This window comes from Mus caroli, unplaced genomic scaffold, assembly GCF_978045245.1.
Source record: "Mus caroli unplaced genomic scaffold, Mus_caroli_1 scaffold_15, whole genome shotgun sequence".
NCBI classification, from domain to species: Eukaryota; Metazoa; Chordata; class Mammalia; order Rodentia; family Muridae; genus Mus; species Mus caroli.
This window is the reverse complement of record NW_028227270.1, coordinates 108,595,639-108,617,238: the sequence shown is the minus strand read 5'-3', so window position 1 is coordinate 108,617,238 and position 21,600 is coordinate 108,595,639. Positions and strand designations below refer to the sequence as shown.

Here is a 21,600-nt window from a genome sequence, read left to right as displayed (position 1 = left end):
CACGTACGCGTGTGCATTTGCACCAGCATGAATCTGCACACATATGTATGGGATATTTGTGTCTTCATGGGTGTTCACACATATGTGTTATCTGTGAGTTCAACATGTATCTTACAAGTACAGAGCTGAGACCAAATAAAGGAAAAGATAAAACTGTGTATTCCATTTTCTCTAAAATCTGGTAAGACCGACACTCTTGTTTTGTTTCCATTGGTTTAATGTGCAGAGAGTACTCTGCACCATGAGGGAATTTTAATTTCATTAGGCTTCTTTCCAATTAAACTGTGGTGTTTTAAATATTATAATCAACACTATTAACATATTTCATTTTTCACAGTCTATATGTGGGGAATATATTTATTTGTATTTCTGTGACATTGACTTTTTCTTGGGATTCTCATTTTTATTTTGTTAACTTATACAAAATAAAAACTAGACTATCAAAATAGCATTCGCTACTGGGGGTGCTGATTCATATACCTATAACCCCAGAACTGGGAAGGATAAGGCACAAAGGCCATGAGTTTGAGGCTAACTTGGGCTATATACTGAATCCCAAGTCAATCTAGGCTATATAGAGAAAAATTTATACAAAAATAGCAAACCAATTTTGGTACATCAAAAGGCACGTAAGTGGACTTTTCTTTTTAAATATCAGCAACATCTATTTCAAAAAATATGTTCTGCTAATCAAAATTATACAAACATTACCCAAAATTATGCCCTGATTTATCCCTCTTTCACAATAATATTCAAATATATTCATATCCCTAAGTGTTTCTCTTAGACAAAATTTAATTCTGATTACAGCTGCACTTCCCATATGGCTACTGATAAACTTCGGAAAATTTACAATCTTGCAATTGAAATATTTAAAGTAATGAACACAGAGGAGAGACTGGAGAAATGGCTCAGCAGTTAAGGGCATTTATTGCGCTGTTCAGCACTCAGTTTCTATATGGAATGGCTTACAACTGTCTGTAACTCCAGGGACTCCAGTGCCCTCTTCTGGCATCCCTGGGCAGACCCCACATACGTGCACATACATACATACTCATAAATAAAACTAAATCTTTTTTAAAACATACAGTGGAGAGAGTGCCATGTGTTCTAAAATGACTGTGTGATCTAAAAAAAAAAAAAAAAAAAAAAGCACTGATATTTTGGTGAAGAAGGAGAAGGAAGATGCGATAACAGGAAGGAAAAAAAAAAGAAGGACGACAAAGTCACTTCTCTACTTTTGACCAACACAGAATGAGCATCTCAACATCTCTGTCATCCAGGACACAGCAGAGTCTTGGAAGCTAGGAGATGATGTTGGGAGAAAAATGCTTAAGTCTCAATACTCAGAGGCAGACTGACTGGGAAGACAAAATGATCAGGAGAGGCCCCGGTTGGCAGGTGGAAGGTATAGTTTAGAAATTAGAAAACACCTCGCTTCTTATTCTGAAAGGGGAAGGGTCAGCAGATCAAAGTCTGCAGACTGGGATTTGAGATATTTCTGGAAATGTGCTCAACCTTTGGATTAAGTTTTTCTGGTCAGCCCAAGTCTGGCAATTCCTTGCTTCATTCAGAGTTACTTTATTTCTGTCTATGTACATTAGTAGCAAGAACACAGTTGAAATATTGGTGAAGAATATATATATATATACATATATATATATATATATACACACACACATATATATAGTGCAATTTCACACATAGAAAAAGAAATCTAAAATAATCTTGGATAGAGTTTAAACTAGATGCTAGAGGTGCTTTCTAGAAGATGCTCCAACGCCACAATTCTAGGAGACAAACAAGAAGCAAGAGGGTGTGGACCAAATTCTTTTTCTCAGACACACTAGGTTCCACAAACTGTCAACTGTGGAGCATGCTTCTCTCACTGAAATACTGCAAATGTTATAAAAATGACTTTAAAATGATGAGCTTGGGGCAGGAGAGATGGGTCAGTTGCAGCACACACCTGGTGACTTGAGTTCAATTCCAGGAACACATGCAAAGGTGGATAAGGCAGACAGAGGGAACGGACTTGAAAGGTTGTCCTATCTCCTCTATAGCCATGGACCACACACACCCCCCAACAATAAGTTAAATGTACACTTAAAAAAAACAATTTTATAGCCATAAAGGCTAACATCCATAAATGAGTTTAAAAGATGTAATTGATTTTTATTGAAATCAACTCTCTGTAATTTCTAAGATCAAAGTCCCCTAAAACTTTCCTGTCCTTCAATCAAAAACAGTTCAACTTCCAAACAGGAAGGAGTCATCAATATTGAAAGATTTTAAGTGTGAAAATAACCCAAAATTTCAAATGGAAAGCAGTTACTAAATGCATCATCATCAATCAGAAATACAGAATGATGATTTGCCCAAGTTTTATTACAACAGAAGTGCTGCAGAATAAGACATTTTGTTAAATAATTATTAAACCCAGTAGAGTACATAACTGAGGTTGTTTACTGTCAACATTTCTTAAGAGTTGTAATAAATACAAGGAGTTATTTTTGAATGAAAAATTTGAATGATAATTTTGTAGGCAAATTATCCCAATTTACCAGTCTAAATTACTGCATTCTCTTCTTAATTTTTCTCAGTGGTTTATTGAGTGTGCATGTGTGTGTGTGTGTGTGTGCAAGGGCATCAGAAGACAGCCATGAACACTGCTTCTTTCCTTTCAACATTTGGGTCCAGACAACCAATGCAGGCCATCAGGCTCAGAACACAACACCTTTACCTATTGCACCATCTTGTTGGTCCCTGTTTTTTAAATGTACTGTGACAGCTATTTGTGAACTATGTACTAGAATGGGTAATTTTAAGAAGAAATAATACAGGCAATTGTCTGTACCCCTTGTAAAAACCTGTTACCCAATCTTCTAGCGATATTTAAGTTTTATTATAATTTTTACAATTAAGTATCTCACTGAATCCCAGCTCTCCTGTTTGTCAACCTCTTCTCATGTACAGTCACCACTGAGAATTCCCTATAAAGTGCCTATGTGTGACAACAAGTTCTCAGCAGCCTGTAGGGCTGAGTGATGCTGTCGACATGGGATAGACAATGAGATTCAGAGAAAAAAATTCATCACCGCCACATTCAAACAATGGCTTTGCCGACTTTGGTTGGAGGTGGTGGCATTATTTGACTGTTGCTTCCAGAATGAGGGTTCCTGAATAGAAACCTAAGCAGAGGACCTAGGCAGTAAAAAGAATTAAACTGCAATATCAAATCCAACACTGACAGATTGTTAGCTGGAACTTGGAGGGAAAACATATCAAAACTACACAACTGTTGGCAAGATGTAAAAAGAGCTTGCAAAGTTAGTCTCAGCTGGTGAGGCCCAAAGTTGGCAATGCTGTGTGCCTATCTGCTTATATCCTTCTCCACTATCTTTCGCGGAGGCAGGGTCTCTTGCCTGAACCCAGAGTTTATTAACTAACTAGTCTAACTGGTCAGCTTACCCAGAGATTCTCACCACCTCCCGGGAATTGCCTCCTGAGGGCTAGGATTACAGGTGTCTGCCATACCAAGGCCCAGTATAAAATCTCCCCTCCCCACTCTTATTTTCTGACCTTTCTATAGCTTATGAACTTGAAAGTTTAGCATGTATTCTTCCACATCCCACACAAAGTCACAGACTTTGTATTTGTTTTATCTCCTGCAGGTCTTTGAGTATCAAGACCAAATCAATTATTAGTGATTGATGCATCAATTTTGTAACTAACATCTTCAGTGATTTTTACTCTTTAGTACCATGAAATACATACATTTTGTCACATGAATTGCTTTCATTTGTCTGGATATTATCCCAGTGCACATTCCACTCAAGCCCCCTTCTCCATTTGAGTTCATACTGCCCTGGTATTCCAGTAGCCATTTTTTTTCCAACCTCTCCGAATAAAGTATCATAGCAGGTCTCTATCATGACTTCTATTTCATGACCCAATACCAACTTATTTTCATTTAAAATTGCAGTTTTCTATTCATATATATTGACAAAGTCAATGTAGTAGGCTCATGCTCTACCACATGTTGGGTTCTCTGGTTTCATTCTTATTTGGTAAGCTCCACTCTTTGTGGCCTTGGCTCCTTAGGTGTCTATGGAAGCAATCTGTGCTCGTGGTTCTTCCTGGAAAGTCTCTCATTCGTGTCAGGCTGGAGTGTGAACTCAGCATCTTATTGCTCACCAACCTCTCTCCTATTACTTACTTTAGTTAATACTACATATAAGTTAATGTTTACATTGTCACCATTTTATCTGTGTTTCTAGGAAATGTTTTCTCATGTTGTTTGTTGGTATATTTGAAGAGGGTTTATATAGTCTAAGCTAGCCTTGAACTCGTGATCTTCCTGCCTACTTCTCCCTCAACATCCCTCTTCTTCTACCTCCCAAGCATTGAGATATCACATACACAGTGTGGTATTCAACTTGATTTCTCATTTTTTAAATCGTAGAGGGGACAATGAAAGTTAAAAATGGAGTGGGTTGCAAATATGGAGTGGGTGGCAAAGCATGATTATGTCATTTATAAAAACGTCAAAATGAAACCTGTTATTTTGTATACTAACTTAAAAAATCAATAATTCTAAAAAGAAAGATATCCATAACACAGAAATGCACTCTGACTCTCAGGACAACCATAATACAGAAGATCATCATGATTCTATGTCATAGGAGGTGGCCATGTGTTTCGATCATTATGATTCTATGTCATAGGAGGTGGCCATGTGTGGCCTCCCTTCCCCCAGCCTGGAACCTGCTTGCTCAAGGGTGGAGCTACCAGCTCATTCGTCCTGCCACGCCCACTGCTGGAACCTGCCTTTGCTGCCTGGAGGCACATACGTGTTCGTCCTGCTACTGGACCCTGAGTTACTTGGCGGGATATTGGGTTCCCTCCCCCTTCCTTTATAACTGAGTGTCTGGAAATAGTAAAATTGAGCTTTGATCAGGATGTTGTCTTAGCTCCATTGTTTCTTCCGCCCCGTCTAGATTCCTCTCTTTTCAGCGAACTGCCATTCTCAGTTGAACCGTTCGTGTTGTGGACTGCGGGCAGGCCGCAACAGCCATGTGTTTCCTTACTTTTCTCTCTTTCCCACCATCTTTGGAGACATGGAGTTGCATTTTTAAATGTTATACTTCAGAAAATATTTTTAGATTTTCCAATGTAGTTGTGCAGAGTATGTATGTCTCTATGTCTGTCTGTCTGTGCATGTCTCTGTGTGCCTAAGAGCACCTGTTAGTAGTACATCTGTATGTGAGGGACCTAAGAAGCAAGCCAGTGTGACCATTGAATGTCTGACCAAATAGACTTCAAATAAAAACTAATCAAATGAGATAAGGATGGAAACTACATATTCATCTAAGAAAAAAACACACCAAGAAGACACTGCAATTCTTAACATCTGCGCAGCATATACAAGAGCACCCAAGTTTATAAAAGAAAACTCACTACCTCAATTTAAATCACATATTCACCTTCATTCACTGATAGTGGATGACTTCAAAATCCCACTCTCACCAGTGGACAGGTCATCTAGACAAAAACTAAATAGAGAAATGCTGGAGCTAACAGATGTTATAAACCAAATGGACCTAACAGATATTTATAGACCATTTTACCCAAACACAAAAGAATACTTTCTACTCAGCAGCTCTCAGAACTTTCTCCAAAATTGACCACATACTTGGATATAAAGCAAATCTCAACAAATACAAGAAAACTGAAATAATATCCTGACATCCTAAAAATCAAACAATAAAGAAATCAAACTCAGGGCTGAAATCAACAAAATTAAAACAAACAAATAAAAACAATAAAAAGAATCAGTGAAACACAGTTGGGTTTTTTTGTTTTTGTTTTTTGAGAAAATCAAAAAGATTGGAAAGCTCTTATCCAAGTAAATTAAAAGGCAAAGAGAGACTGTCCGATTTCAACAAAATTAGAGATGGAAATGGAGACATAACAACAGACACTGAGAAAAGCCAGAGAATCCTAAGGACTACTTAAATAAATCTACTTTCCACTACACTGAAAATATAAAAGAAATCGATACTTTCTGTGATGAATAGCACCTACTAAAGTTAAATCAAGATCAGATAAGCAATTTAAACCAACATATAACCCCTCATGAAATAGAAACAGTAATTAAATCTAACAAACAAGAAACAAACAAAACAAACAAACAAAAACCCAGGGCCAGATGGCCTTAGCATAGGATTTTATCAGACTTTAAAAGAAGTTAATGTCAAAACTCCTCAAATTATTCCACAAAATAGAAGCAGAAGAAATGTCGCCCAATATATTTCATGAGATCATAGTTACTCTGATGTCTAAACCACATAAAATACCACCCCCCCAAAGAAAGAGAATTATAGACCAATTTCCCTTATGAACATAGATGCAAAAATTCTCAATCAAATACTTGCAAATCAAATCCAAGAACATATCACAAAGATCATCTGCCATGATCAGGTTGGCTTCATCCCAGAAATATAAGGATGAATCAACATACATAAATCAATAAATGTAACCCATCATATCAGCAACCTGAAAAAAACTACATTATCACCTCATTAGATGCAACTTTGAAAAAAATCCAACACTCCTTCATAATAAAAGTCACAGAGAGATTAGAGATATGGGGTGCATACCTCCACATAATAAGGGCAGTTTACAGAAAGCCCATAGTCAACCAACATCAGTTTAAATGGAGAATAACTCTAAGCAATTCCATTAAAAGCAGGAAGGAGACAAAGTGTCCACCCCACAGACTGACATCTTGATACTATTGCTGAAGACAACATCAGTAGAACCCACAGAACATGGAGAAGTCAAGCTGGTGCCTACACAGAGCCTTCACCCCTGTGGGTTAACGTCCTTGGTACAGTTAGGGATTTTGCATGCTACCAAAAGAGAAATGTAAACACCAATGTGCCCAGAAGCCCTTTGATCTGCAATACTGTCCTGCCTGCCAGGTATCTCTTGTGCAACAGGGGTACAAAACTTATAGGAGTAACCAACAAATAACTGATTTAACCTAAGGCTCACTCCACAAGATGGAACCCATATCCAACACTGCTTAAGTGACCCAAGAACCTGAAACCAGATAACCCAGGGACCTAACATAAAACCAAATAATATTGACTTTTTTAAAGTAGCAATAAGATGACTCCTAATAACATTGTGCTGTACTCATAGATCAGTGCCTTGCTCCACTGTCATCAGAGAAGCTTCCTCCTGCAGCAGATGGGAACAAATACAGAGGACCACAGCTAGACAATGTAAAGGGATGGAAAACTCACAATGTCTCCATCATATCTTTCCTCTCAGGGGTCACAGAACCGTGCAGTAAAGAAGGCAGAATGAGTACAAGAGCCAGAGGGGATGGGAGACACCAAGAAAACGACCCTTTAATCAACATGATTGAAGCTCCTATGAACTCACAGAGACTGGGGCAGCATGCACGGGGCCTGCACAGGTCAATACCAGAGGGAGTCATGGAGGTGAAAGGTCAAATGGACACAAGCCCCAGTCCCTAGCTCAGAAGCCATCTCCAACTGATAAACACTTGCAAATGAAAAGTTAGTTTCCTCCAGGGGAGACTCACTGGGGAGAGCAAACTGCTCTCAAGGGTAGGCTGTGTGCCCAGGAGGAGACGCCAACAGAAAAGGAACTCAGTGGTATCATTGGGGAATTCCTGTCTCATAATGTTATGTCAGGACTCTTCCTTTTTTATTTTTTAATTTCTACTTTTTAAAAAATTTTGTATTCATGTATTTTTCTCTCCCTTTTTACCCTACAGCTTTTGCACATACATTGTGGCTTCCAGCTTAGTGTTTTTATGGGAATGCAAACCAGAGTATTTCCGTATGTGTATCTGTTTCTTGGGCTCTTTCTTTCTGTTAGTTCTGTCCTATTCTGCCATGTTAATTTTTGTTTTATCTTATTATATTTTATTTTACATTATTACCCCTTAGAAGCCCTTTTATTTTCCAGTGAGAGACAGAAAGAGGGTGGGTCTGAATCAGAGCGGAGTTGGGAAGGAACTTGGAGTAGTAGAGAGAGGAAAAACCATGATCTGGATATATTCTTGAGAAAAAATATTTTTAATAAAAAGAAAAATACAGATCTTTATATTTTAAGAGAGAAAAGTAAAGAAATCCAGAAGGAACAGGAGTGTCTGCTTTAACTAAAATATGAAAACTACTAAGCCAGCAGGCCATCCCAGGGCTAGTTTTAGTAGTTTGGGAAGCTGACTTGATAAAGAAAGAGTTTGGAAAGAGAAGGTGGGGATGGGAAAACTTCACATTCATTCTTCCTATGTTTTCAACATCAAAGAAACAGAGCAGGGCCCCCTGGTCAGAAATCCCAAAATGGCATAATCCCTCTTACCTTGGAAGACCGGAAGGCAAACGCTGTTGATTTTACATCTGCTTTCTCTTTGTCCATGAGTAGAAGGTTCTTGTCTTCCATGAGGCTTAAGTATTTTCCTGTCGTGACATGCCGGAGTCGGAATGGCTGGCCCCATCTTATGTGGCTTCCACTCCACCTGACAAAACAATCAGAACTTGATCCAACCCCATCGCCATCAGAGAAGCAGCCACTGAAATGTAGGAGTAGGGCTCTGCATGTGTGTGCACACAGGCGTGGATAAACACTATGAGTAGCATCTACAGACATATGCTACATGCCTGTATGTATAAACATCTTAGAACCAGGTGCAAAGGGAAGAGACAGACTGAGAAACTGCAGGGAAACTCACAGCTTTTATACTTATGATGAAAATGACTCTAATTATGTAGCTATAATATTTTCCTTAATTTATATACTATAAAAATAGACAGATGCCGGGCGTGGTGGCACACGCCTTTAATCCCAGCACTGGGGAGGCAGAGGCAGGCGGATTTCTGAGTTCGAGGCCAGCCTGGTCTACAAAGTGAGTTCCAGGACAGCCAGGGCTACACAGAGAAACCCTGTCTCGAAAAACCAAAAAAAAAAAAAAAAAAAAAAATAGACAGCCTAGTTTTATGCATATAGGTGCGTGCACATCTAACAAAACCTTACTTTAAATTATCAAAAGTATTACTATTTAGGTGGATTTAATCAACTTGATATTCATATCAAAGACAACTGTTTTAATTATTAAACATTAAATATTGTAAATATGGAATTTTTGTTATAGGCTAACAGAACAATATAGAGGTTTACAAGAACATTTTGTTGCTAAAGAGGATAATGGAGGAAGAAGGAAAACTCAGGTAATCACAGAACCCACCTCCCTGAAGTAAAATCTCTCCAGGTACTTACACAAATGAGAAAATGGAGTAATGAACACCCTTCACTGTGAAGAAGAGTTTGAGTATTTTTAAGTAAACAAAGGTGAGTGTTAACTCACAGCAGTACTTATGGTCACCTGATTGTTTGTAAAGCAGAAATGAAGCCACTTGATTTTAAACCATCATTCTTGAGGCTGAGTCTAAGGGTGCATGCCTTTAATCCCAGCACTCAGGAGGCAAAGGCAAGCTGATCTCTGAATGCAAAGCTAGCTTTGTCTACACAGCAAGTTACTGGGCAGCCAGGGCTACACAGAGAAATCCTTTCTCAAAAAACAAAGCAAAACAAAACAAAACCACTGCCCCTTTAACATATTTTCCACCCACCTGTTTAAACTGACCAGGATAATATTAACTGAGAATGAACCACGTTTTCTGAGATTGCTGTTTGGAATACCTGAGCAAAATGACTTCAGACACTATTATATTCACCAGTAAATAGGCAGATAAATCACATTTAAAAAAAATCTACAGATACTGACTCTAGTGAAACAGTCCTGGATCTCACCCAAGGAGTCTGTATCCTATAGCAATAACTTCTTTAAAGTGTAATATTATAGGAAAATATATTGGCAACTTAGTGTATTTTAAATGAAGACTAAAGCTTCCAATTATTTTTTAAAAGTTCTTGCTAATATCATAGTTCTGTCTAAAACAGTTTAAAGCTATACATTTATCAGTGATGTAGCATTTAAATGGACTAAAAGACGTTCTTTAGATAACTTCTAAACACACCAGAAGTACCTGTACTTGTATGTGCATCTGAATTCTTACTGCTATAATGAGTACTGTGGTGATTTTTACTACTATACAGCGTGTCCCACTCCAGTCTTAAGCTATTCATGAATAAAGTTCATGGTTTCTGCAAGTAACTGTTGAACTGTTCATAACCACATGCATCTTTAGAAGTTTAAATCCACAATCTTCCAGACTTCAGGTGGGTGACAGGTTTGCAGATAACTTGTCCTGCTTCCAAATCTGACATCACTCTGTCCTAGCAGTGCTTATGCCAGGAAGATGCCATGTGTGAGTGAGATGATGTTGCAAAGCAAAAGAAACCAAAGATAAAGGCAGGCGGTATGAAATTATGAAATGAGACTATTCTTAGGTCTTGCACCTGCTGAATCAAGACAGAAGAGGGAGAAAGAGACAAGAGGAACAAAGCATTGGATACCACATTTGTTCTCCATGTTGTTTGCTGCTGGAATTAAAAGGACCATCTTATCCTGAATTAGAAGCCAAAGGCATTGGCCATGCCATACCCTCAGAACTACAGGCTGGGTTTAGAAGTTCTACTTACGCGACTCTTAGGGTCTCCAGTCTCCAGAGGGAGCGTGCATGAACTGATACAGCACCACCTTCATAATGAACTGTTCTGTTGACATAAAAAAAAAAGTTTAAATTTGAGTTTAACAGGTTTCATTCCTTGGACTCTACCTTTTAAACAAATTGAAAGAAGGGAGGCTGTGGAAGAGGTTGTAAATGTTAAAGATCTATTGTGAGGCAGGAGATAACACAGCTGGAAATAAAATAAATGTAACAGTGATCAACAAGTTCTTCCTCATTAAGCATTTATTTAAACATATTCTCTCCCATCACTTACCCATATAATATTAATGTTTTTTCATAACTTCCCTCTACAGGACATTTTCCTTTTTACCAACTTTGGTCATGGATGTACAGACTTAACAGTTTAGGTGTCATTTTATGTATAATTATATGAAGATATCCATGTAATTGCTCATGGCTCTGAATTTGGCTTTCATTGTTTAAAAATACTTCAAAGAAATATAAAAAGACTGATTCTTAGCATTTTAATACAGTCATCTGCAATTTGCACCAATGGGCAATGCATGACAAAATACATAAACTATAAACGGAGGGAGTTGGAGTGGTGGCTCAGTGGTTCAGAGCACTTGCTCCTCTTGGAGAGAACCTAACTTTGGTTCCTAGCACCCAGGCTATATGACTCACAACTTCATGTACCTCTAGCACCAGGTGAGATGACCACTTCTAGCATCTACAGGTACCCATGTACACATACACATAAGTACATATGTAGAAATAAAATCTTCAATATATAATTTGTACATAACTTGATCATTATGTGCAAAAGGTACATCTCAAGGGTGTGCATCGCATGTACCCAAATGTGCAAACACTCCTAAGAATATAAGATGTCAGGGAACTGACATAAGTTAGCCAAACTGATCTTTGTCATCACTTTTCAACACTGTTTCAAGGAAACCAAGGCTTGTGAATGCATCCTGTGTCTTTCCCCAGGGCTTCAGCACCTCTCTAGAATATGTCCTCATGATCTAAACATACACAGGAATGTTCTCTTTCAAACATAACACCAACACCTTGCCCCTCCTCTCTAGCCTCCCTCTCTACCTCACCACCATCTACTCCTGTTGGATCTCCTTGTGCTCCAGTATCACTCCCAGACCTGTCTCTCTATTGAAATGGAGTTTGATGTGGCCATTAAACAACCTTCCTGCCACCAACCCCATTAGACTTCTTTGAAAACAGACTCTGAAACCCCTGCTGTCCAGGCCATGTTTTTAACACCTCCCTGGCCATCTCCTCCTCCTTATCCCTTTTGACAACCCTTTTCATTCTATCGTTACTGTGGAATTTCTCAAAATATACACAAAAAATCGAGTAAACAAGCCCCTGCACATCCAGTTGAAAATTTTTGTTCCATGTAACTTTCTGTATTCTGACTTTTCTAACTGAATCCCCATAGTGCTGGGAACTGAACTCGGGTTCTCTACAACAACAGCAAACGCTCTTATCATGGAGCAACCTCTCCAGTTTCATGGTGTCCTTATTTCTAAATCTACCTCTAACTATAGCTGTGCATTCAATTTATATTTTGTATAATAATATTACAGAAGTCCATGTTTCCCACTACCTGTGATAACACAACCATCAGGAGGAACACAATGCCTGGCTGTTCATTTTTTAAGATATATCAACAGGCCCAGACCATCCTCAGCTGTGTCTAGAGGGCTTGAGATGCACCCATGAACACTTTCAACAGCAGTGACTTCCTAACATGGCATAGGCAATAATCACATGAGAAACTATCAAAAAATGTTATGCCATGTCCCCACCAACATTCAATAAAGTAGATGTGGGCTTTGGCTCCTTCATCCAATGAAGAGCCAAAACGTGGACCCCATGGTTTAGATGATTATCTCCTGGGCAGCACACCTGCTGTGCAGAGTTGGACATTTTGCTGCAGGAGATGCTGCCTGCATTATGGGATATTTACAGCAATTGTCCCCCTACTAACTAAATGCCAATCTCCCACCAGTTGGTACAAGCAAAACTGCCTCTCACATTGCTTAATGTCCCTTATGAGATAAAAGTGCCCTAGTACAGCACTACTGATGCAGGTGAATGAATCTTAACGTTTACTGAGGTATAGTTTTTCCGCATTCCTCTTAAAGTCCAAACTAGCCCCATGGCCAGAGTTTCTGATAGAGGTCAAGGGGAACACCCACGTGTCTACATTTCCCATAAGCCCCTGGATGAAGTGTATTCTGCAGTGTGACATTTTGAGAGCTATGGGAATATATTAGTTATTTCACTGGGGTTCTTAACCCTGGTTTTATAGTAGAAGCACTTCAGCGGCTTTAAAAAGTCAAGGCAGAGAACACTCAGGCTAAGAAATCAAAGTCTCCAGGACATGCTTTAAAAAAGAAATGAAAAATAATCTATACATTCTACTTCACTGCGTGTATGTACACAAATGATGAGACATGGATGGTAGATAGGTAGATAATAGATGATGAGGATAGATGGTTGATAGATGATAGATGGCAGATAGGTAATAGCTAGATAAGTAGATAACAAATGATGATAGGTAATTGGTAGAAGATAGATGACAGATAGATAATAGACAGATGATAGATAATAGATGATGACAGATTATCGATTGATAGATGGTAGATTACAGAAAACAGATGATAGATAGATAGATACATAGATAGATAAATAGACAGACAGACAGATACACAGACAGATGCAGACAAAGGTTGATAGATGGTAGATAGAAATATGATAGAGATAGATAGGTGGGTAAAAAGAAAAAATGACAGGAAGATGGGTAAAGATCAATAGATAGATGGCTGATGAGAACTATATAGATGATAGAGTTTATATAACCCTAACATTAATAAAAGTCTTCTGTTTCACCAAAAGAACAGTGTCCTAGATACATTTTTAAAGATTTGGTTTTGTTTTGTTTTGTTTTGTTTTTGCATATGGTATGTTGCCTGCATATATGCCTTGTATCACATGTATTCCTGGTGCCCACAAAGGCCAGAAGAGGGCATCAGGTCCCCTGGAGCTGGAGATACAGATAGCTGTAAGGCATCATGTGGCTGTTGGGAATTGAACCTGGATCCTTTGTAAGAACAGCCAGTGCTTTTGGTTTGTTTTGTTTTTTCAATTTTTTATTAGATATTTTCTTCAGTTACATTTCAAATGCTATCCCGAAAGTCCCTTATTCCCTCCACCCGCCCTGCTCCCTTATCCACCCACTCCCACTTCTTGGCCCTGGCATTCCCCTGTACTGGGGCATATAAAGTTTGCAAGACCGAGGGGCCTCTCTTCCCAGTGATGGCCGACTAGGCCATCTTCTGCTACATATTCAGCTAGAGACATGAGCTCTGGGGGTACTGGTTAGTTCATATTGTTGTTCCACCTATAGGGTTGCAGACCCCTTCAGCTCCTTGGGTACTTTCTCTAGCTCCTCCATTGGGGGCCCTGTGTTCCATCCAATAGATGACTATGAGCAGCCACTGCTGTATTTGCCAGGCACTGACATAGGCTCACCAGAGACAGCTATATCAGGGTCCTTTCAGCAAAATCTTTCTGACATATGCAATAGTGTCTGCGTTTGGTGGCTGATTATGGGATGGATCCCTGGGTGGGGCAGTCTCTGGATGGTCCATCCTTTTGTCTCAGCTCCAAACTTTGTCTCTGTAACTCCTTCCCTGGGTATTTTGTTCCCTATTCTAGAGGAATGAAGTATTCACGTTTTGGTCTTCCTTCTTGATTTTCTTGTGTTTTGCAAATTGTATTTTGGGTACTCCAAGTTTCTGAGCTAATATCAACTTATCAGTGAGTGCATTTCATGTGAGTTCTTTTGTGATTGGGTTACTTCACTCAAGATGATATCCTCTAGATACATCCATTTGCCTAAGAATTTCATAAATTCATTGTTTTTAATAGCTGAGTAGTACTCCATTGTGTAAATGTACCACATTTTCTGTATCCATTCCTCTGTTGAGGGACATCTGGGTTCTTTCCAGCTCTGGCTATTATAAATAAGGCTGCTATGAACATAGTGGAGCATGTGTCCTTATTACCAGTTGGAACATCTTCTGGGTATATGCCCAGGAGAGGTATTGCTGGATCTTCTGGTAGTACTATGTCCAATTTTCTGAGGAACCGCTAGACTGATTTCCAGAGTGGTTGTACAAGCTTGCAATCCCACCAGCAATGGAGCAGTGTTCCTCTTTCTCCACATCCTTGCCAGCATCTGCTTCACCTGAGTTTTTGATCTTAGCCATTCTGACTGGTGTAAGCTGTAATCTCAGGGTTGTTTTGATTTGCATTTCCCTGATGATTAAGGATGTTGAACATTTTTTCAGGTGCTTCTCAGTCCTTCAGTATTCCTCAGTTGAGAATTCTTTGTTTAGCTCTGTACCCCATTTTTAATGGGGTTATTTGAATTTCTGGAGTCCAGCTTCTTGAGCTCTTTGGATATATTGGATATTAGTCCCCTATCAGATTTAGGTTTGGTAAAAATCCTTTCCCAATCTGTTGGTACAGCCAGTGTTCTTAACCACTGAGTCATTTCCCCAACCCCTAGACTCCTTTTCTAATGGTTAACAATGAAATTTATAAAGGTAATTTAAAAAAAAACTAACCATTTAGAAAACAAAAGAGACTTTCCCAAGATCAAAAGAAATTAAAGATTCACTATACGTGGAACAAAATGAAGATAGGACCATTCATAGCATCTGTGACTTTAATGGAGATTCTCAAAAACCTATATCCTACAATTCCTCAATTATTAAAAAAAAATAATAATAAAAGAAAGAATTCTTATTGGAAGTGAAGAACACAGAAGCCCACAAAACAGAAAGGTGGAGCTCTGGAATGAGTCTAAGTAAAAAGAAGACAAAATCTGTCTTTCCTTTTTCTCTGTTACTGTGAGAAAACACACCTACTGAGGCATCTCCTGTGGAAAGGGAAGTTATTTGGCTCACAAGCTCAGGTACAGCCCATCAGTGTGAGGAAATCAAGATGGCCGAAACTTGAAGCTCCTGGTACATCACACCCACAGTCAAGAGAAGAGAGAAATGAAGTCATATATGCATGCAGTGGAAGCAATGTGACCTGTTCTCTCAAGGTCTCATCACTGTTACTTCCCTACCATGGTGGATTACAAACTGGACCTGGAGCCTAAAATAAACGTTTCCTTCTGAAACTCAAGGAAGGTGAACAGGTGTTGTGCTGGAAAGTTTTACGTCAACTTGATGCAAGCTAGAGTCCCTGGTGAAAAGGGCCGCTCAACTAAGAAAATGTCTTCCTAAGATCCAGCCATAGACAAGCCTGTAGGATGTTTTCTTAATTAGTGATTGACGTGGGGAGGCCCAGCCCATTATGGACCCTCACCCCTGGGAAGTCGAACCTGGGTTCTATAAAGAAAGCAGGCTGAGCGTGCCTTGGGAGGTTTGGTAAAAATCCTTTCCCAATCTGTTGGTACAGCCAGTGTTCTTAACTCCTCCTCTCCTCCTCTCCTCCTCTCCTCCCATACATTTAAAGTTCCTTTTATGTGGTCAGCCTGAACTACGGGTTCTCTAATGAAGTGCTTCATTTTGGAGAAGGATGGGTTGTGGAGCCATAATGTGTAGTCAGAAGCCTGGGAGTTTTTTAAATAGTCTTGAATAAGCTTGTGTGATTGGTTATTACATGTGTATTTTAAAAGTTTCTGTTTGGTGAAATTGTAGTAACTTCAGCTTTTCTGATTTATGATCTAGAAGTTTCTGTTTTAAAAAATGTGTGCTTAGTACCAGCTTTTGGGGGTTGTTATCCCAGTTACTCAAGAGGCTGTGGCAGAGGGAATCTCAAGACAACTTTAAATGTATGGGAAGGCGAACCTGGGTTCTATAAAGAAAACAGACTGAGCGTGCCTTGGGAGGCAAGCCAGTGAATAGCATACCTCCTTGCCCCCTGCATCAGCACCTGACTCCAGGTTCCTGCCCTAACTGCTTTTGATGATGAACTGTTATATGGAAATGTGATAAATATATAAACTCTTTCCTTAAAATGTTATAGCTACTTGGGGGAAAGAAAATAATTAATAATAACACAAATTGATAATCATCCTCAAAATTATTATTATTGTGCAGATTTGGAGATTGAACCCAGGACTTCATACACAACTAGACAAACACTCTAGCACTTGGCTGAATCTCCAGACCTGCTTCTCCTTTAACTTGCAACAAATACCACTAAATTGCCCAGGCTGACTCTGAACTCCTTCCCCACCCCAGTCTGGTCTTTGTCTTGAGATTCCCTCTGCCATAGCCTCTTGAGTAACTGGGATAACAACCCCCAAAAGCTGGTACTAAGCACACATTTTTTAAAACAGAAACTTCTAGATCATAAATCAGAAAAGCTGAAGTTACTGCAATTTCACCAAATAGAAACTTTTAAAATACACATGTAATAACCAATCACACAAGCTTATTCAAGACTATTTAAAAAACTCCCAGGCTTCTGACTACACATTATGGCTCCACAACCCATCCTTCTCCAAAATGAAGCACTTCATTAGAGAACCCGTAGTTCAGGCTGACCACATAAAAGGAACTTTAAATGTATTCTAAGCACAAATTCTCTCCACAATGTCATCAATTCAACTTCTCATGGTTATTAAACATTGTCCACCGAAACATAAGTAGTTAGCTCTTTTGGTTCTGGCAGTCATAAAATACAATTTAAATCTTATCTCAATTGTTCAACAGCTCATACTCTGGGTAAAAAGCAAGTGCTGCGACAGCTAGCGTATTCATCTTTAAAATCTGAAGCCCAGAAAATACTATATTAGCATGCTAATGAGGGCACAAATCTTTACAAGCCTCTCACTGCCTGACATGGGAGTATTTATTCATAATAAAATTTTATGGGATACACAATTCCAATTAGTGAGCTTTAGGGCATAATCATAAAGCACCATTAATAAATGACTGGGCACTATGAAGAGACCCATGATGGCTACAAGGGTGAGTTCTGACAGAGGGCACCTTCTCTAGATGATACTACAGCTATGAGCTCACTTTTTTTGTAGGGCACCAAGAATTTGGCAAGTCAATTTCAAATCTCATTGTTATTAACTTTCTGAAGACATCATCTCATTGTACAAACTTGGGCAGATTGCTGAACTCTACTTTATGCTTTATGACATACGTGTGTATGTGTGTGCGTGTGCGTGTCCCTCAAGTCTGGAAAAGGGTATCAGATTCCCTGAAACTGGATCTACAGGCAGTTGGGAGCAATCCAACATTGGTGGTGGGAACTAAACTTGGACCCTCTCCAAGAGCAATGTGCATTCTCAACTACTGAACCACCTCTCCAGACCCTGACTCCTTTTCTTCGACCCTTTCCTAGGTTACTGTGAGGAAGTTAAGAATGATATAACTTCTCTATAGCTATGGGATGAGCCCTCTGAGGACAATACTCAGAGTTTGTAGTCAGTCCTTCTGTAGAAAGGACTCACTCACTTTGGCTTGAACTGAGTTGCTACAGTCAAATCAGTAGTATTATGAGCTTCCTGATCTTGGTTTATAGCTTGAATCTGAAATACCCTAATTGGACTCCCATTTTGAATGCTTGACCACCCCCCCACCCCCAGACTATGGTTCTATTTTGAAAACTGTGGAGCTTAAGGGAGGTATAAACTTGTTGAGATTTGGTCTTTTGCTCTGTATATGTAATGCTCAGTACTGGCCCCTAAGGCCTGGTTGCTCCCAAGGAATGAGAATGAGAGAATCTGCATGTAGACCCAAGTGATGCTAGGTGACCTTGCCCCCCCAACTTATTCCTGTTTGGTGAATAAAGATGCCTACAGCCTATAGCTGAGCAGAATTGAGATAAGCATGGCATGGGGTTCTCAGGCTTGGGCTCTGAGGAAAACCAGGAGGAGAAGGAGAGGGAGAGAGAGAAGGAAGGGAGATGGAAAACAATATGGGTTAGGTTAGTCATAAACACATTATTATAATTTGGGGCTATTAATGGGGAAGTAGATTCTAATAGCATGGAGGGTAGATATCTGTCCAGCGCTATTATAAATAAAAAGGTTGTATGTCTTATTGGTCCAAGGCAGGGTAGAAACCCTGAATTGAGATGAAATATTTTCTACAACAGAAATGGCCTGGCAGAAGTAAAAGCCCCAGCAGTAGGCCTTTGCATGGACCACTCCTTCCTGGTCCCACTCTGTTGACTCTGCTTCCCACCCTACAACCAGGATGTGAAGAGTCTTCACCACATGGTCCTGGCAACCTGTCCTACCTGCCAATGATAAATCCTTGAAACTATAAGCCAAACTAAAGTTCTTTCTGTCAGGCATTTTGTCAGAAACACAAAAGAGTTACTAACATCATATTCAAAAGCATGGGTCATTTTCTGTTATAAATGGTGTTTGGGAAAACAAATTAATCTTTAAGTCAGTCAATACCTTGCCAGCCTCCTCCTGAGGGTCAATGATGGAGCTGGGCTTCAACAAATTCTCATTGAAATTTTTATATTATCCATCACATCAATAATAACATAAAATCTTAAAAGCAATTTAACCTACATTATGGACAAGCTCCGGCATATTAAGTTAACATAGAAAAGCAACTGGGTTGGTGTGGTGGTTCATGCCTATAATTCCAGCACCTTAGGAAGCAGAGGGAGGAGGATCAGAAGTTGAAGGTCAACCTTGGTCATAGAGTGAGTACAAGGTTAACTTGGGCTACGGGAGATCTTAACTTAAAAATTAAAAACAAAGAGAAGCATATATAATGGTATAAATAAAATAAAACCATCTTTGTTTATATCCTAGGTATAGACCCACACAAACAAAGTCAACTGATCTTTGACAAAATCAAACATGCAAAAATATCCAGGAAGATCATATGACTGTCACAAAGCTGACAAACTTGGTAGCTTCACCCTTCTCTGTGCTGGCACACAGGAGGGTGCCCCTACAGAAGTAAACTGGACATAGTATCCTTCTGAGATTGGGTCATCTAACTGTGCAAGGTCATAAACCATGCTCCTCTTTTTAAGCTAGACAAGGAGAACCTCAACTCATTCTACAAAGCCCATCTCATGATGTATCAATTATTCATAATGATAGCTCCCTGGATCATCTTCATATCACAAAGGCCATAGGAGTAAAGATATTACTGCCACGTATTCTTGTGGCATAGCTGTTGTCTACTGAGTCACTCCCCTGAAAGCAAAGGCAGCACCTGTCCCCATAGCACGTAAGGTACTGCATATTCACTGCCCTGCTTGAAAGGAACAAGACAACATAAGTAGATTACAGAAGCAATGCATGATCAGATGCAAACACAGAACTTTCTCTCTCTCTCTTCCTTTCTGCTACCACTTCCACAGGACACGTTATACCTACACACCCTTGGTTCCCTTCCATCTTTTTATTTTTCCCTACAACTTCTATTCAGTGCATTCAACTTATATGCACATGGGCAAAGTGCATTCATAATTGTGAATAAACATACTTATTTTTTATTATCAGTATAGAATGTAGCCTCAAGAGAAAGACACTCTCTTTTTCAACACAGCTCAGAGTCCAGACTGAGACAGTCATTCACAACTTTCTGTAGAATAAATTCGACTATGCAAAACACGTCTTGTAAACATGTTTTCAAAATGAAAATAATGCTTTAAAAACAATATTCACCCTAAATTGATTTTCAAACTCGAGTCTCAAACTAACATTGCCTCACACAACTGCCTTAAAATCTATTAACTCACTGGAGATGTGACTCAATAGGAGAATGCTTCGGTCTCAGGTTCAAGACCTGGCACAACAAGAAATAAACATAGTACAATTTACTCCCTTAAAGGGATGGCACACGTCGTCCTCATAGTGCACATTCTGATCATAAACATATGTGTACTTAAATCAGGGCTTTGTTGATATTTTATTACAATCACAAAAATTCATGGAAGAAAATACAATATATTCAGAGTCAAAATCTGCAACAACAAAATCTATCATGATCCAGATGAAATTTGATCATTAAATTAGAAGCCTCCACAGTGTGAGTCCGTGTTACAGCAATGATTAAAGCTCTGAGTAGCACCTGATTCTCGCCCTGACCACCAGAACCTGTTCTTTGATGTATCTCACCCCCTCATCCAGAGGCCATTCCCTGAGTTAACTCTGGAACACCCACCTGACTGCTCACACCCTCCATAGCCTTCATCTTCATTGCTGGTCCTACAAGATGCACACTAGAAGTTTTACTGCTAAATTCCTACCTGAAAGAAAAATATCTCAAGGAACTTAAAAGAAATAGTGACATGTACTTCCTGGTCCTGTCAAAACTCGATCTTTCAAGTAAGGTGGGCAGGAAGTGTAGAAGAATATCTTTATAGTTAAACCTCTATAGTTCATTCTCGGACTCAAGTCTGCCTAGTTCAATAGTGCAGTGGAGGCTATACTACTTATAGGTCTTTTCTTTTTCTTCTATCTATAGGTCTTATTAACACTCTGTGAGAATGAAGAGGGAATATAGAGGATGAATCGCATTGTGAAAAGGTTGAACAAGTCCATTAGTATCCAGAATTACATGTCCTGTCAATGAGCTGCCTTCTCCATTGATACAATTACAGTTACAGCTATTAAATACCTGGTAGACCAAGCTAAAGCCAACAATCAAATCCACTGAGAAGCCTAACACAGATAAACAAAATATTCCTGAATTGCTCAGAAGCAAATGTCACTACTGGCCATCTCTTCAGTCATTTCTACTACCTAGAACAAATCTCATGTGACAGATGATCTTTAATTTATAAACAGGAAACAACCACTAGGCACAGCTAGATCAAAATTACCAGCAAAGATCTATAAGACAAAGAAATGATATGTTTTAAATGTTTTACATATTTCCCTGCTAAAACTCACCATTTAAAAATTAATCAAATCATTTTT

The 21,600-nt window shown here is 39.1% G+C and overlaps 1 protein-coding gene across 6 annotated transcripts in view; it reads right to left on the bottom strand.

Annotated features, from left to right (window-relative positions):
- Window positions 1-21,600, bottom strand: part of Ryr2 (ryanodine receptor 2) — a 568,461-nt gene that overhangs the window by 291,439 nt on the left and 255,422 nt on the right. For all 6 annotated transcript variants that reach the window (XM_085831287.1, XM_085831288.1, XM_085831289.1 and 3 more), the window contains exons 11-12: window positions 10,645-10,719; window positions 8,404-8,560 (exon numbers count right to left, since the gene is read on the bottom strand). In XM_085831287.1, the coding sequence (XP_085687413.1) occupies window positions 8,404-8,560; window positions 10,645-10,719 (232 nt within the window). The remainder of the gene's footprint in view (window positions 1-8,403; window positions 8,561-10,644; window positions 10,720-21,600) is intronic.